The following is a 16,206-nucleotide window of genomic DNA, read 5'->3' on the forward strand; positions in this document are numbered from 1 at the left end:
AGCATCGTTCCTAAGGCAGTGACTTACAATGTCCCTCTGTTCCCAGCCAGGCAGTGCACTGGAACTAGGGCAGACAGACACGCACTCGCTCAGACAGGGAGCGCCTGCCTCTTTCTCAGGAGGGTAGCTAAGCTGTGGCTGCCAGATGCAGAGTCAGGGCCAGAGGGCAGGGATATATATGGGAACATATTTAGGAAAAGGTACAGATGAAACCAGCAGAGTTAAGGGAGAGCCCAGGGCTGCTCACTCATCTAGTGATAATGAGGATGAGGTGCCCATCTCAGGAGAGTCACAACCTGTGATGGGTGTCAGCGGATAGTTCTAGGACATAAAAGTTAGAGATGCTTGCAGACATGGAATACAGAGGTGATGTGGATTCCCTCTGGCAAAGGCAAGTGAGTTTGGATTAAAAATTTTTGATCACTGGAACCCATATAAATGTCAGGTGGGTAAGGCAGCCTGGCTGTATTTCTAGTCTGGAGAAACTGGGATGGAAGAATCCCCAGAGCAAACTGGCTGGCAAGGCTAGACACAGCAGCAAGCTCTGGGTTTGACTGAGAGACCTGTCCCACTGAGTGAGGTGAGAGAGGGTGGTGGTGGTCCAGGGCTTCAGTCCCAGCACCGCAGAGGCAGAGGCAGGGGGATCTCTTTCAGCTTGTCAACAAATGAGTTCCAGGACAGCCAGGGCTGTTACCCAGACAAGCCCTGTCTCAAAAATAAACAACAACAACAAAATTAATAAAGGGAAAGAGGTCTCAAGAGTGACTCCCAGTATCTACCCAAGGCCTTGACATGCATGCGCAAATACATATGCTTACGTCCCCATATCATGCAAATTTTTAAAAATTGTTTTTAAGCGCCACCAGCTCTGCTACTGTGCTCCGTCATCACACTGCACTTCCTCTGCCCCTCACTGAGACCCCACACTTCTTCAGTACCACTCCTGGGTGCGCACCTTCCACCAGGTGTTTCACTCTCCCAAACTGCCTCAGGAGGCTCTCCACGTGTCTATTCTCTCGCTTGAGGAACAGCAGATCATCCTTTCTCCTGGCCAGCAAGTCCTCCAGATCGCAGGCCTTCTCTTGGCGTGGCAGCCGTACTCTATCTGAAAAGTAAATTACCCGCTCACACAATCCTGCTTGTCTTCCATGTAAGCGCTTTCTGCTGCCTCGCTCTGCACACACTGCAGTTGGGCAAGGACGAGGGACCAGGAAGACGCCTGCTTAGCCAGCCTGTGAGGACAGTGGAGGGACCAGGAAGAGTCCTGCTCAGCCAGCCTGTGAGGACAGTGGAGGGACCAGGAAGGCGCCTGCTCAGCCAGCCTGTGAGGACAGTGGAGGGACCAGGAAGACGCCTGCTCAGCCAGCCTGTGAGGACAGTGGATTCACGTACTTGGCAGCCATCATTCCACTGCTTGCTCATGACACTCCTCAGATATAAACCACAGCTTCTCAATGTGCTGACAAGAACTGCTGGCGGTTACAATGCCCAGGAACACACCCTGCCCACAAAATGCCATACCCTAGTTTCTTCCCTCTGGACGCTATTCTGCTGCCCGGTATCTCAACTTCATACTTACTTAAGTTCCAGATGTCAACAAACTGACGCTTGTGCTCAAGGATCAACTCCAGCTGTCCGATCATGATGGCGCCATCCTCAAGTTCCTCTGCAGCCTTTTGGAACACAGACACAGCCGTGGCCATCAGCTGCCTGCCTTCCCCCGTGATGTTGTCTAAGATTTTCTCGTTGCTTCCTGATGAGAGGGAGAGCACATAGTTCAGAGCCCAGGTCTCCTGACCCCTTCGATTCCCACAAGGCATCCCCGATGCTCGTGTATGGCCATCTCCCCACTCAGCAGGCCCTGTACCCGTGGGCCATCTCCCCACTCAGCAGGCCCTGTACCCGTGGGCCATCTCCCCACTCAGCAGGCCCTGTACCCGTGGGCCATCTCCCCACTCAGCAGGCCCTGCACCCGTGGGCCATCTCCCCACTCAGCAGGCCCTGTACCCGTGAGCCATCTCCCCACTCAGCAGGCCCTGCACCCGTGGGCCATCTCCCCACTCAGCAGGCCCTGTACCCGTGGGCCATCTCCCCACTCAGCAGGCCCTGCACCCGTGGGACATCTCCCCACTCAGCAGGCCCTGTACCCGTGGGCCATCTCCCCACTCAGCAGGCCCTGTACCCGTGGGCCATCTCCCCACTCAGCAGGCCCTGTACCCGTGGGCCATCTCCCCACTCAGCAGGCCCTGTACCCGTGGGCCATCTCCCCACTCAGCAGGCCCTGTACCCGTGGGCCATCTCCCCACTCAGCAGGCCCTGCACCCGTGAGCCATCTCCCCACTCAGCAGGCCCTGCACCCGTGGGCCATCTCCCCACTCAGCAGGCCCTGCACCCGTGGGCCATCTCCCCACTCAGCAGGCCCTGCACCCGTGGGTCATCTCCCCACTCAGCAGGCCCTGCACCCGTGGGCCATCTCCCCACTCAGCAGGCCCTGCACCCGTGGGCCATCTCCCCACTCAGCAGGCCCTGCACCCGTGGGTCATCTCCCCACTCAGCAGGCCCTGCACCCGTGGGCCATCTCCCCACTCAGCAGGCCCTGCACCCGTGGGCCATCTCCCCACTCAGCAGGCCCTGTACCCGTGGGCCATCTCCCCACTCAGCAGGCCCTGCACCCGTGGGCCATCTCCCCACTCAGCAGGCCCTGTACCCGTGGGCCATCTCCCCACTCAGCAGGCCCTGTACCCGTGAGCCATCTCCCCACTCAGCAGGCCCTGTACCCGTGAGCCATCTCCCCACTCAGCAGGCCCTGCACCCGTGGGCCATCTCCCCACTCAGCAGGCCCTGTACCCGTGGGCCATCTCCCCACTCAGCAGGCCCTGCACCCGTGGGCCATCTCCCCACTCAGCAGGCCCTGCACCCGTGGGCCATCTCCCCACTCAGCAGGCCCTGCACCCGTGGGCCATCTCCCCACTCAGCAGGCCCTGTACCCGTGGGCCATCTCCCCACTCAGCAGGCCCTGCACCCGTGGGTCATCTCCCCACTCAGCAGGCCCTGCACCCGTGGGCCATCTCCCCACTCAGCAGGCCCTGCACCCGTGGGCCATCTCCCCACTCAGCAGGCCCTGCACCCGTGGGTCATCTCCCCACTCAGCAGGCCCTGCACCCGTGGGCCATCTCCCCACTCAGCAGGCCCTGTACCCGTGGGCCATCTCCCCAGCCAACTATAATTCTTGCTGCTCTGGGCATCTGCAGAGCAAAGCCCGTCAGTGTCTACGCTGCACTTCACATCCCTTCTCCTGGAGGCTAAGGCACTAGACTATCGGGGGCAGTGCCAGGCACAGGATGGCAGCAGAGCAGCTAGGACACAGCAGCTCGCAGTCAGCTTGGACTTTAGTTGTCAAGACACCCATGCCTGTCGTGGTCCTGGTCGCACCATCCTAGCTGCTTCCCACATCAGCACAGACCAGCCGGATGTCAGGTCTGTTCTTCTGTCCTGTTCTGCTCCCAGAGGCCAAGAGGGCACCCTCCCCACGCTCCCCACAGCTGCCAGCACATACCACACAGTTTGAAGAGTTGCCTCACATCTGGCCACGTGAGCAGGTATTTGAGGATCCCATCCATGTCCGACACAGCCTCCCCGTTGTGCTTAGGCCAGGACTTGGTTATCACAGCAGACAAGAGAGTACCAAATTTCTGCAGATCTTGACAGGAGAGCCCCTCAAGGACACTGGTCTGAGACTATAAAGAAAGTGAGTAATAAAAATAACATGTAATAATGTCGTTTTAGTTTGTTTTAAAATAAGAGAATCGTGAAATCTTGGTGTGTACACAACAGTAATCCTAGCATTGGGAAAGGAGTTCAGTCTCCATTACACAGAAAATACTGAGACTGCGCATAGCCACTCCCATGGGAAGAGCGGCAGCTTTCCATCCCATTCCCTTCTTACTGAAGACAAGTTCTCTGAGTTCTACAGTCTTTGGGGTTGCTTCATTGCAGAGAGGTTTTGTGGGGTTTTTTTAATTGCAAACTTTTTATATTATAGTTTTTCTTTTTAAAGTTATTCTGTCAATAATGTTTTAAATCAATTCAAACTGGTTCACAGAGCCTTTAAGGAAAATGCACCAGGTGGTGGTGGTGCATGCCTTTACTTCCAGCACTCGGCAAGGGAGGCAGAAGCAGTTGGATCTTTGTGAGTTCAAGGCCACCCTAGTCTACAGGGCTCCTAGGAGAGGCCCTAAAACTACACATAGCAATTCTGTCTCAAAAAACAAAAAACCAGGAAAAATGCGCACTGGGGTATGAATCAGTGGCTAAGAGCTTGCCTAGCGTCTGTAAAGTCCTGGTTCAATGTTCAGCACTTCACAAAAGGAAAAATATGTCATAGAAATTGTGCTATTTCTGGACAGAGAGATGTCACAGAGGGTGAAGGTGCTAGTACCAAACCAATCAACGTGACTCAATTCTTGGGACCCTTGTGGTGGAAAGAGAAAATGAGCCCCCGAAAAAAGATGTCCTCTGTTCTCCATGCACGTGCCCAACACACACACACACACACACATACACACACAGAGGGCGCAATACTCTAACATAATAAAACGTTAATAGGAGAAAGCTTAACATGTGTTGAGCCCTCTCATCACACACGTGACCTGCAGAGCTCTGACACGGTGCTCAGGCCACTCAGCAGGGGCCTTTACCTCAGAAGGGAAGCAAATGGAAGAAGGGCCTCGCTAGAGCTGACCCTGCAGAAGCGAGAGGGAGCAGGACGCTGAGTGTGCCTCTCCCAAGCGCATCTTTTTCTCAGTCTCCGTCAGAGCACAGGAAGATGAACAGAAACTAAAGCCCACCAGCAGCAGTGCTCACAGGGGTGACTGGGGCTCAGCCTATGAGATGCTGGGCGAGGCTGTGTGAGCAGCTGGGAGGTTCTCACCATGTAACCCTGGCTGGTCTGACTCACTACATAGACCAGGCTGGTCTTGAACTCAGAGACCCACCAGCTTCTGTCTCCCGAGTACTGGGGTTAGGGGTGTGTGCCACCACACCTAGCCTAGGAATTGTGGCGTTGCATGGCATTTAACCGCCCAGGAAACAGGAAGCCACACTGCTTCTCAAGGAGTTGGATGAGAACTCTGGATCTCAGCACATGGCTCTGGTAGGGTCTCAGAACAAGCAGGCTTCAGCAGCCTTTGGGAGGCCATATCAGAAAACCCCTGTGAGCCCACAAGGAAAGGCTAGTGACCTGGCAAGCAGAGCTCACGGCTTCAATGACACACTTCTCAAAGCTCCTGGCCACGCTGTCATGGAGTCCACGGTCCTGCCACTGACTGCTACAGAAGATGGAGATCTGAAAACGGGGCTGCTCCTGCGGACAGAGAGGGAGGCGTGAGGGCTGTGTGTGCTCAAGGAGGGAGACGTAAAGGCTGTGGGGTTCCTCACTACTACACGCCAGGGAAAAACCAGGAGTCTTCACCACCCCGTGATTTGAGCTTCTCTGCACAGGCACTAAGCACGTCTACAAGGACCGCACTATCCAAGGAACTAATGAAAACAGATTCTGTAGCTAGGCATGGTGGCTCATGCCTCTGGTCCTAGCACTAGAGAGCCCAAGGCAAGAGGATTGCTGGGAGCTTGGGACTGGCCTGGGACACAGAGTGAGAACCTGCCACAAATTTTAAAAATTAAAAAGCCTTTTGTTTTAGTCTGAAAAAAAAAAAAATCCCGGGGCTGGAGAAATGGCTCAGCGGTTGAGAGCACTGACTGCTCTTCTAGAGGACCCGGGTTCAATTCCCAGCACCCACATGGCAGCTCACAACTGTCTGAAAATCCAGTTAGAGGGGATCTGACACCTTCACACCAATGCACATAAAATAAAGATAAATAAATCATAAAAAATTAAAAAAAAATCCCAACACTTGGGAGACAGAGGCAGGTAGATCTCTCTTAAGTTAGGAGCCGGCCTGATGTACAGAACAAGTTCGACGATAGGCTCCAAAGCTATAGAGAAATCCTTTCTTGAAAAAACAAAAACAACAACAAAAACCCACAATAAGCAAAAACAACACACACACCTCAAAAACACTAAAACAAAACACCAGCACTGGAGCTTGTGAAAGCAGGACAGGTAATTTTTAAAAAAATAAGCCATTTTCCTCCTCTTGTGGTTTCCTAACATCTATCTGACAGTTTTATAGGAAGCATTCCTATTATGTAAAGTTGGCTTTCCGTGTTGCCAGCTCTTAAGTGTGGCCATTTCTTAAGTGTCGCTAGACACTAAAGAGCATTTTTCTGCGCGTTTTTTCCCCCTTGATGCTATTTCCATAAGTGGCCAGAGCGGTGTCTGCTTGTGTGCTTCCCCGTATATGATTGGGGTCCCCATCATGTCCCTGTTCTTCTAAGGGCATCACACAAGACCTTCGACTTTCTTCTGAAGTCAAAAGACAAAGACCAAGTCAGAACACATGTCCAAACTCATGGCTGACCCCCTGCCTCCCCACCATTATCAGCCTTGCCCTCAAGTGAACCACACAGAACAATTAGGGATGTAAGGTGCCTGGTCTCCTCTATGTTCTTTCATCTCCCAGAAAGAGTGCCCCGGCCTCAGGTACCTGCTTGAGCCTCCCTTCCAAGTCTCCCAGCAGCGACCCCTTCCAGCCATACTTCCTGGGGAAGTCGATTTCCACCAGCCGTCGCCACAGCTGCACAATCAAAAAGTGACAACGTCAGCAATGACTTAATGCCACAGCATGGACAAATAAGGTGGACAAGCAGGTGCGGTGTTACAGGTCTGTGGTCCTAGGTACTTGAGAAACTGAGGCAGGAGGGCTATTGAAGTCCAGGAGTTCAGGGCTGGCCTGGACACCACAGGAAGACCTTGTCTCAAGAGCAGTAAGAAAGGGGCAAACCATTATGGCAGTGTGAAGGGCAAGGGCACCAAGCCTCAAGAATGGTGGGGCTCTCAGCTCTTCGTGTCACTGGTAAATTGTGCTGGCGGAGAGTCGGCAACATGACCCACTCTGGCCCATGAAGTCACCACCACCCTCCCAGTTGTGTGACTACTCTTTGGAGAAGGGAGTCCCCTAATATTTATCCTGAAAAGTTTCAAACAGACATGACAGTGTGAAGAACAGAAACATGGCCACGGATTGAGAAGATCCTTCTCTACAGAAGGAGCACAGTGGCTAGGCTTCAGGCCATGGTCACAGCTCTTGGGATGGTAGTGATGGCTCCCCGTCCCTTATGTCCACACCCATGTGCCTTTGGCAGCTTCACAGCTCCCAGGAAGCCTTACCGCCATCTCCTCAGGATAGGTAAAGCGGAGAGTGTCTAGACTGGTACAGAAGATGCTTTTTTTAAACACGCTGCGCAGACAGTTTCTTGTGGTGCTCAGGACCCCCTGGAAGATGTTTGTCAGCAAGTCTTCATTATCTGTAGCAACCAGCCCCTCTGTGGCAGCCTGTGGGCATGCGAGAAAGGGATTACAGAATCTGAGGTCACCCTCGAGTCTGATGACCTGAGTTTGATCCCCAGGACCCACGTGGGGGAAGGAGAGAACTGACTCTCACAAGGTGTCCTGATTTCCACACCCATGCCCATGGTGCTGTCTCTGTGTCTTTGTCTGTATGTCAGTCTCTCCCAGGCTGCACTGTCTGCAGGAAGCTGGGTTCTCCAATACAGTCTCTCAGGCTGCACTGTCTGCAGGAAGCTGGGTTCTCCAATATAGTCTCCCAGGCTGCACTGTCTGCAGGAAGCCCATGCCCTCCAATACAGCATCCCAGGCTGCACTGTTTGCAGGAAGCCCATGCCCTCCAGTACAGCATCCCAGGCTGCACTGTCTGCAGGAAGCCCATGCCCTCCAGTACAGCATCCCAGGCTGCACTGTCTGCAGGAAGCCCATGCCCTCCAGTACAGGATCCCAGGCTGTACTGTGTATTCAGATGTGCGAATCTCACTTACCCCTGCAGGTTTGAGTTGAAGCATTTTACAGACAAGCTCGGCAGACAGGGCAGGAACCTCATAGAACTTTACATAGGCTGTGATATTGCAGACAGTTTCATGGAGAGTCAGACACTCAGGTAAGAAGGTCTGTAACAGTGTCTCCCCAAGAATCCTATCCGCAAAGAGAGGTGGAGAAATCATTGAAATAATTGACAAATGAGAAGGGCGGGGGGTTAAAGTAAAAAAGAAAATAAAAGCAAGTCCTCTGTGAGGGGTTTGTGCCAGAGTGAGTAGAGATCTGACTGCCTAGCACCCGAGGCTCTGGGTTCAGTCCTCAGTACTGCAAAAGGACAAAGGGGGGGGACTGGGGATAAAGCTCAGCAGTCAAGTCAAAACACATGCTGCACTGTGGGAGGACCCGGGGGTCGGACCAGCACCTCACATACCTCACATTCCTGGGACTGCAGCTCATGGCAGCTGCAGACTAAAGAAAAGGTAGGAAGGGAGCTGACCACGAGGGCTCCTCTCTCTCCACTTCCTGACTTCAGATGCAATGTAAGCCCTGCTTGACACTCCTGCCGCCAGGGCTTCCCCTGTACCCCCCCCCCCCCCCCCCCCGTGTGGACTGTGCTCCCCAACAATATAGACTGTGCCCGACACTGAGTTACAACAGACCCTTCTCCAGCAGCCTTTGTCAGGTGCTGGTCATAGCCAGGGAAACAGTAATACGTTTGATTTGTCTTGTGATCTGATTTGCTAAAGGCAGACTCGGATGTAACAGGTACAGTGAAGGGATGTAGCAAGGGACCATGGGTAAAATCTCAGACCTGAAGCTGGACAAGTCATCTAATAGCATGGAAAGCATGGCTTAGTTTCCACCTCCCCACGGAGACAGCACGTGTGGGAAGATGAGGCCACCGGAGGCAGCCACCATGCCGCCCAGAGCTGTGTGGAAGCCAAGGCTGCTGTTGGCCTTCCTACTTACGTGGTCTCATAAATGTCCACAAGGTGAATCAGCGTTGTAAAGACCTGCTTGACATCCTAGGACAATAGAAGAAGTGTGATCACGCTGTGAGTGAGCCAGAAACACCTGTGAGCACATGAGCACTGGCTTCGTCTTTCCCTGTGAGCACACGAGCACTGACTTCGTCTTTCCCTTTGTGCACACAAACACTGGCTTCGTTTTTCCCTGTGAGCACACGAGCACTGGCTTCGTCTTTCCTTCCATCAACATGGCTGCTCTTGGGAAGAATAGCTTCTCATGATTAAATTCACGGCACAGAATTCCCACTGCTGTCTTCTGAACATGACCACATGCACACATGTGTGGAGACTGTGCTCTTTTAGGGAGCTGTTTACCCTGTTTTGAGGCAGTTTCTCTCACTGGCTTGGAGATCACAATTGGACTAGGCTGGCTTGTGAGGATCTGCCCATCACCACTCCCCCTGGGGAGTAAAGGGCAGGCCACAGTGACCTGCATTTCTTGGTGGTTCCGGGGATTGAACTCAGATCCTCAAGCTAGTATGGCAAGCACTTTTACCAAATGATCATCTTCCCAGGCCAACATCCACAAGTCTCTATATCTAAAGCCGTGTAGGAAGGATGGAAGACAGCAGCTATGGAACAACCTCACACCCTAACTGCCTTGTAGTTCTGCCCAGCACAACTGTAAAATACTTAAAATAGAACTGAGAAAAGCTATTGACTTTCCCAAGTTCTATTTACTGAAGTAGAGTAGACGTAGGCCAGTCAGCCTTTGCCTGTATAGGAAATGTCACCACGTCTGTCTAAAAAAGCCTCAGCACACCTGGCTACATAAACCTCCCCACCTCTAGATAAATCTCTCTCTCACTCTCAGTCCTTCCCCACCCCCTCATTGCTCATGGCCCTGAGGGTGAGACCCACACATGAAGTGAGCCCTCTCCCACAGGCCACTCCCAGCACCTTAGGGGTTAACCTGTTCTTGCTCAGACACCACTTGCTGGTCTGATCCCCACAACACACCTCTAGGTTTTTGTCGGAGATCCTCCCCAGCCCTCGAAGCCGGTATGAAACCCCTTGAAAACAATCCAGGACACGGGCAGGCACAAGACTCAAGTATTCTGTCGAGTTTTCCAAGTAAGAAGTCAAGCTTTCCAGCGGGACCAGGCTGAACCAGGAGCGGAAGAGGAAGTCATTCACCTGCAGCAGGGCCATCTTAGACTGCATGAACTGGAGAACCCCGCTCCTGAGGAGACAGCACAGGTGTGGTGAGGCTGCAGCAGTCAGAACTGACATGGAGGGGACAGAAGCAGGAGCTGCACAATCTGATTTGAGGTTTGTGATCGCCCACAGGAAACAAAAGTTGGTCAGGAGTAGAATGACAGCGAGGGCAGGGAGGGATTGCAAGGGCGGGGTGGCTGCCGGACTTTTCCCTCCAGACCCCGACGGACTCCCCTTCATCCCACACTGAGAGCAGTGGCAGAGCTGGATGGAGTTGAAAATTTTGTAGGGCTTCAGTTGGCAGAAGCTCAGATCTGAGGTCCCAGAGAGATCGGCTCATCCCTGTTTCTCTGCCCAGCCTGCAGTGGGGTCTCATCCAGCCACTGTCTTAGCTCTCAACTGCCCCCTCTTTACTGTCCCCCCACACTGTAGGATGCTCACGGTCCTCACTTCTGTCTTCCTGTCTCTCCGAGACTCCCAGACCCCACACCTGCCCCTCCAGAGGCCAGGGTTCACCATGACACCCCCCAGCACACACACCACTCTTCTTCCTAAAGTTCTCAGAAAGATAGCAGCCTCCTCTAGGCCCACCTGCGCATCACGGCAGGGCACACAGGACTTGCTCCAAGCCTGACCATGGTACTACTTTCCAGTATTTTCAATGGTCAACTCCCACAGAGGACAGGTGCTGCTTGTCACTCTCTGAGCTACCTACAACCCTGACCACACAGGGGTTTCCCTAAGAATCTGTTCACTCAATTCATGAGACTCTTGTAGGTTACAGGTAGGGATTTCCTGCTGGCCCCGACTAGCTGACAGTTTTCCTCAAACCTTGGATCAAACTCTAGCCTTGGAAATCCTCCCTGCCACCACCAGCATTGAGGAATGAGCCTTTCCTGGAGGAACAATGAAGTCCTATTGGCCTGAAATGCCCCCCGTGATGCAGCGAGGTGGTCTGATAACAGCAGAGGGGAAATGAACCATCGCAATAGACTCTGCAATATGGGTTGCAATGCAGTGCACCGTGATGGGTTACAATGCAGTGCACCGTGATGCTGAAATGTGCCTGTTCCCATGGCACACATGCACCTGGGTAGAGGTCCAGGGGAGAACACTTGCTCAGGCATAAACAAATAAACATAGGCATAAACAAATGGACATAGGAGCCAGGCTGGCATATGTGGCTTGTAATGACGTAAGGGCACAGCTAGGCTACAGAGGGCTCCAGTGACTGTGTTCCTCACAGGGCTGTGGCGGTCTGTACACATCGACGACCTCCGCAGATCCACAATCATGGCCTCAGATGTCACTAAACTGCAGAATGTCACCATCAGCCAGCTGTTCAAGCCAGCGGACAACCCTGAGCGTGAGTCACAAGACAGCCATCTGGGGACATGGTGGAGGTGACAGGGGAAATGTTAGGGGCGGCAGTGCTGTGGTGCTGGACACAGAGCCACGCTGCTCTTGCAGCCCCGGCCCTCAGAGTTCATAACAAACTGTGGTGCGGCCGAGGGGAAGGCGCCCTGAGTGTGCCCACAGCTCGCCAGTCTACTTAGGGTTCCCTCTCCAGTATAAGGAGAAGGGAGGCAATGAGAGGAAGGGAGATGGAGAAGAGGAAGTAGGGGAAGGAGGAGAGGGAGGAGGTGGGAGAAGGAAGGAAGAAAGGAAAGAAAAAAGGAAAAGTACTGATTTCACTCCTAGAATCTAAGTTTTCTACAGAACTTCTGGTAAGACTTTCTTATCAGAGGGAAGGCCCTGTGTGGAAATACGTTCCCAGTATTGGTCTACTTAGGCCGGCAACAGAGCCTTCTCTCTAGCAGCGCTGTCTGTTGGAGGTACCTGGGCGAGGCAGGGACGAGGAGATGGCTTGTGTAAAAATGCTTCCTGTGCACATGAGGACCTGAGTTCAGACACGTACAAAAGACACATAGTAGCAGCATGTGTGACCCCAGCGGTCCTGTGAGGACATGGGACATTCAGACCAGACAGGAAAATAACCCACAATTAATGTGTCAGTCATCTGGGCATACATAGTCAGAAAAAAAGAGCAGAGACCCAGAAGGAAGGATGAGTACTGGAGGCTGCCCTCCGAGCTACATGTATACACACGAAAGAATTAGGCAGAGTTAGAAGCATGGTTATCGAAGCCCCTAGTAAATAAAAAGCAGAAATAACTCCAATAGGAGCAGGGGACTGACTGCCCAGAGTCAACCGCCTCAGGGTCTGGAATTGGCATAGTAAGTGTGGCTATTCAACTCACCTAGTGGATGCTTTCTCCCGAAACTGTGCGAAGCAGATTCCTTCAAGGCCTGCCCAGGTGTCCTCGGACTGGCTCTTAGAGACCCTCCTGGGTGGGGACAGTTGCATGCAGTAGTGCAGGATGGGTAAGATGCCCAGCCAGTTGTTCAAACCCTCGGCTATGCACCTGCAGCATAGGTTTACCAAGTATTCACGCCATCTAGAAGGGAACGGAGGTGTCAGTGAGGGGAAGGTGGCCCAGTGGTCCATGACCACCATCTGCACAGAACAGGGAACTCTGTGTGGCTGGACAGGGTTCACACCAAGAGATGGGTCACAATAAAGATATGGAATCCCAGCCCCAAGCTGCGGACCCTCACGACTCCCCACAGCAGATTCCTGCCAGAGTCATCTCGTCTACACCACACAGCTGAGGAGTATCTTCACAAACTGAATCAATCACTTGGGTGTCTAAAACATCAAGCCAAAAGGCCAGTGTCCAGTAAGAGCTGCTAAACCACACCAGCCACAAGGCAAGGTCACTGGGTGCAAAGAGGTCACCTCCAAACTCACTGTGACCCTATAGTGAGAACACACTTTCTAATCTGTGTGGCACAGGCAGAGCTGGAGGGAACACATCCCTGGGGCTTCCACAGATGCTAAGACACGTGTACAGAAGCACTCTGCGTGTTCCTTTACTACAAGATGCCCAGTTTGGCTTCAAATTCATGGGCTCAGGAGGATTCTCCCACATTGGCCTGCCACATACCAGGGACCACAGACAGGCACCTCGACCCTCAGCTCCATGAGCAGGTATGGGGCTCATGCCCCAAATCTAGCACTCGGCAAGCTGAGGGCAGAAATCTCACGAGTCTGGGCAGCCTGGGCTACGTAGTGAAACTGTCATAAAACAAACAAACACAAAACAGAAATGGTGCGGAGGCTGGAGAGATGTTCCTGAAGAGCCCAGGTTGTTTGCGGTAGCCACAGGTTGGCTCACACCTGTCTCTAACACCTTCTGGCCTCCGTAGGCACCAGGCATGCACACGATATACAAACATATGTGCATGTGAAACACCTGTACACATAAAATAGAAATGAAGAGGAAATACTTTTGAGGTTTGCTGAGGATGGGGCTCAGGTCACTGTGAAGAGCTTCTGGTGAGCCAGTGCTTGGGGTGAGGAGGTAGCACAGCGTGTCCAGGTCATTTTTAAGGACAACAAAGCCAACTTCTTCCACCATGAAAAGGACGGTCAGGCCCAGCTTCATTCCACTCTTCACAGGGCAGTCGGCAGGCAGAGAGTCCCCGCTCTTCCCTTCCAGGAAAGGTGCCAAGAGGGTTTTCACATGCTCCCACAGGTGCGCCTTCACCTGGTACCAGGAGGGAAATATGTGTGAGCTCTGCAGGGGACATTCAGCTGCTGGGCACTGTGCCAGGGACTGGGGCACCGTGGCAGGGACCAAGGAACCAGTACCAGGGAGGGCTTCACTTGCCTCTCTCCTGGGCTTTACCACTGAAGCACAGATGCTCAGTCTCTAGCCCTTCAGGGTGGAGGTACAGGAGGAGGCATCCTATGGACAGCCACACCAGTGTAAGGTGTAACGAGGAGCCCACCCCTTCTGGGAGAGCACAGGACCATGCTGAGGGTAGGGCACAGAGGAACCTTTCAGAAAGATGTCGTGACGTCGTCCTGCCCCCATCCGTACTTGGCCCACTGAGTCCAGGGGTCACCTAGCCTCTAGTTGGTCAAGAGACACTGCCTGTCTACTCCAGAGCTGCTGGTGACAGTGGGAATGGGTACCTCTTTCTCTTCGTATTGCAGACTGGACCATGGCCGCCTATCCTGCCCTTCATGGACCATAGGCACTCGGACCACGGAGTAAAACTGCAGGAACTGGGTCATGAAGCTCTGTAGGTTGATGGCACTCCAGGGATGGAGGACACTGAGGATGCGGTCCAGCATGACCGCAGCGGCAGTCTTCTTCCCTCTCACCAGGTCCTTTCTTGTGCCATCAGTGAAGGAATCAAAAAATTTCTGGATCTTCCCAGGAGGTTTCATGCAGATTATGTCGTCATACTGATGCCAGTCTGTGGGGACAATGACACCCATGTGGGCGAGCTCCAAATCCCTGAGGCCTGGCCTCCCCTGGAAGGCAGGAATGTCGGGGGAGCAGCCCGAGGCAGGAAGAAAGGAAAGCCCAGGTCATCAGCCCACTCTATCAGGCTCTATCAGCTCGGACAAGGAGTGCCTGTGCAGCCGGGGCTGTTAGTGTGCTATTAGTGTGTATAACACCCTGGGAGGGATCACTGGGAGCGGGCTGTTAGCATGTATAATGCCATGGGGTGTAGATCACTGGTAGCATGCTGTTGGCATGTCTAAGAGGCTGGGATGGATCACTGATAGAAGGCTTTTAGAATGTACAAAGCCCTGGGATGAATCACTGGGAGAATGCTAGCTAAGCACGTCTAACACCCTGGGAGGGATCACTGGGAGAGGGCTGTTAGCATGTATAACACCCTGGTATATCGATCAGAGGGAGAGGGCTGTTAGCATGTATAACGCCCTGGGATGTAGATCACAGGGAGCTTGCTAGCCTTGGGTTTAGACATGATAAGAAACTTTCTCAGAGGCCCTGATGAGAGGACAAAGGGAAGTTTACTTCTGTGGTCCTTGTCCAAATGGACTTGGCAAAGCCAATCGAGGTCTGAGCCAGCACCTCAAAAGAGCCAAGGTTGAGGTTTCTGGGGACCTAACCCTTCTTCTTGGTTATTAATCCTAAGGTATCTGAGGAATACCGGGTTCACATTGCCTGATTTAGCTCTGATGACCTTGGTCATTTTCCTTTTACAAATACTATATAGGTACCCACACATAAACATACAATAAAAAATAAATCTCTCTTTAAAATTTTTAAAGACCAACATGGGTAACAAGTCAAATCCTGGCCTTAAAAAAATGATGGGAAAGGCGGGTGGTAGTGACACACGCCTTCAATCCCAGCACTTGGGAGGCACAGACTGGCAGATCTCAGTGAGTTCGAGGCCAGCCTGCTCTACAAAGCAAGTTCCAGAATGGGCAGGACTGTTACAGACACCCTGTCTCCAAAACAAAATCACGGGAGCTGTGGGACAGTTGAGTCCCTGCTGACACAGCTGAGAAGGTTGTCCTCTGACCTCCACAAGCACGCCATGGCACGTGCACACGCACACGCACACACACTCGCACGTGATGCAGGGCAACAGCGCAAGCACGAGCAAGCACATGCAAACTCGCAGTGAGGAAGTGAAATTGGCTAGGACAGCCTATCAGAGGACCAAAAGTGCAGTAACTGATGACGTGCTCCTAGCCAATCACATACCAGCAGCGACCGTCAGTTTGAAAGGGACCAACCAGAACCATTCCCGCCGCAGCTTAATTTCCCTAACTCCAGGAAAGCCCCGACGTTTTTTACAATAAATAAATTCTGCATTGGAATCTCTTGGAGTCTGTGTTGTGGCCTCCATGTCTTCCTACCCCTGCTGGGAAACAGGGATCGCACAAAGGGAGCAGCAACAAGCCCGCAGAAACTACACACATGTACAAATCAATGTATTAAAATACTTCTAAAGTTGTGTCAATGCTGAGAGCCTGGGTTCCACCCTCAGTACCAGGAAAAAACCAAGTCCACACTGAGCAAAGGCAGGAGGACGGTCTGAAGAGGGGCAGGAGTCCACCCGCCCCTCACAGGTCTGGAGCTGCTTCAGCAGCTAAACCACACACACACACACACACACACACACACACACACACACACACAGAGGAAAGTAACCCTTTCAGGGCTCTGCCTCT

At 52.9% G+C, this 16,206-nt stretch overlaps 1 protein-coding gene across 1 annotated transcript in view; it reads right to left on the reverse strand.

Annotated features, from left to right (window-relative positions):
• LOC121436100 (E3 ubiquitin-protein ligase RNF213-like) overlaps window positions 1–16,206 on the reverse strand; it is a 95,893-nt gene that overhangs the window by 58,015 nt on the left and 21,672 nt on the right. Inside the window, exons 9-20 of the mRNA XM_041635758.1 lie at window positions 14,179–14,465; window positions 13,488–13,747; window positions 12,398–12,595; window positions 9,940–10,162; window positions 8,921–8,976; window positions 7,954–8,107; window positions 7,289–7,453; window positions 6,606–6,695; window positions 5,240–5,362; window positions 3,557–3,737; window positions 1,580–1,753; window positions 956–1,105 (exon numbers count right to left, since the gene is read on the reverse strand). Coding sequence (XP_041491692.1) covers window positions 956–1,105; window positions 1,580–1,753; window positions 3,557–3,737; window positions 5,240–5,362; window positions 6,606–6,695; window positions 7,289–7,453; window positions 7,954–8,107; window positions 8,921–8,976; window positions 9,940–10,162; window positions 12,398–12,595; window positions 13,488–13,747; window positions 14,179–14,465 — 2,061 coding nt within the window. The remainder of the gene's footprint in view (window positions 1–955; window positions 1,106–1,579; window positions 1,754–3,556; window positions 3,738–5,239; window positions 5,363–6,605; window positions 6,696–7,288; window positions 7,454–7,953; window positions 8,108–8,920; window positions 8,977–9,939; window positions 10,163–12,397; window positions 12,596–13,487; window positions 13,748–14,178; window positions 14,466–16,206) is intronic.

Source organism: Microtus oregoni, unplaced genomic scaffold (genome assembly GCF_018167655.1).
Source record: "Microtus oregoni isolate MIOR12 unplaced genomic scaffold, Mior012 000048F_ref0000485, whole genome shotgun sequence".
NCBI lineage: Eukaryota > Metazoa > Chordata > Mammalia > Rodentia > Cricetidae > Microtus > Microtus oregoni.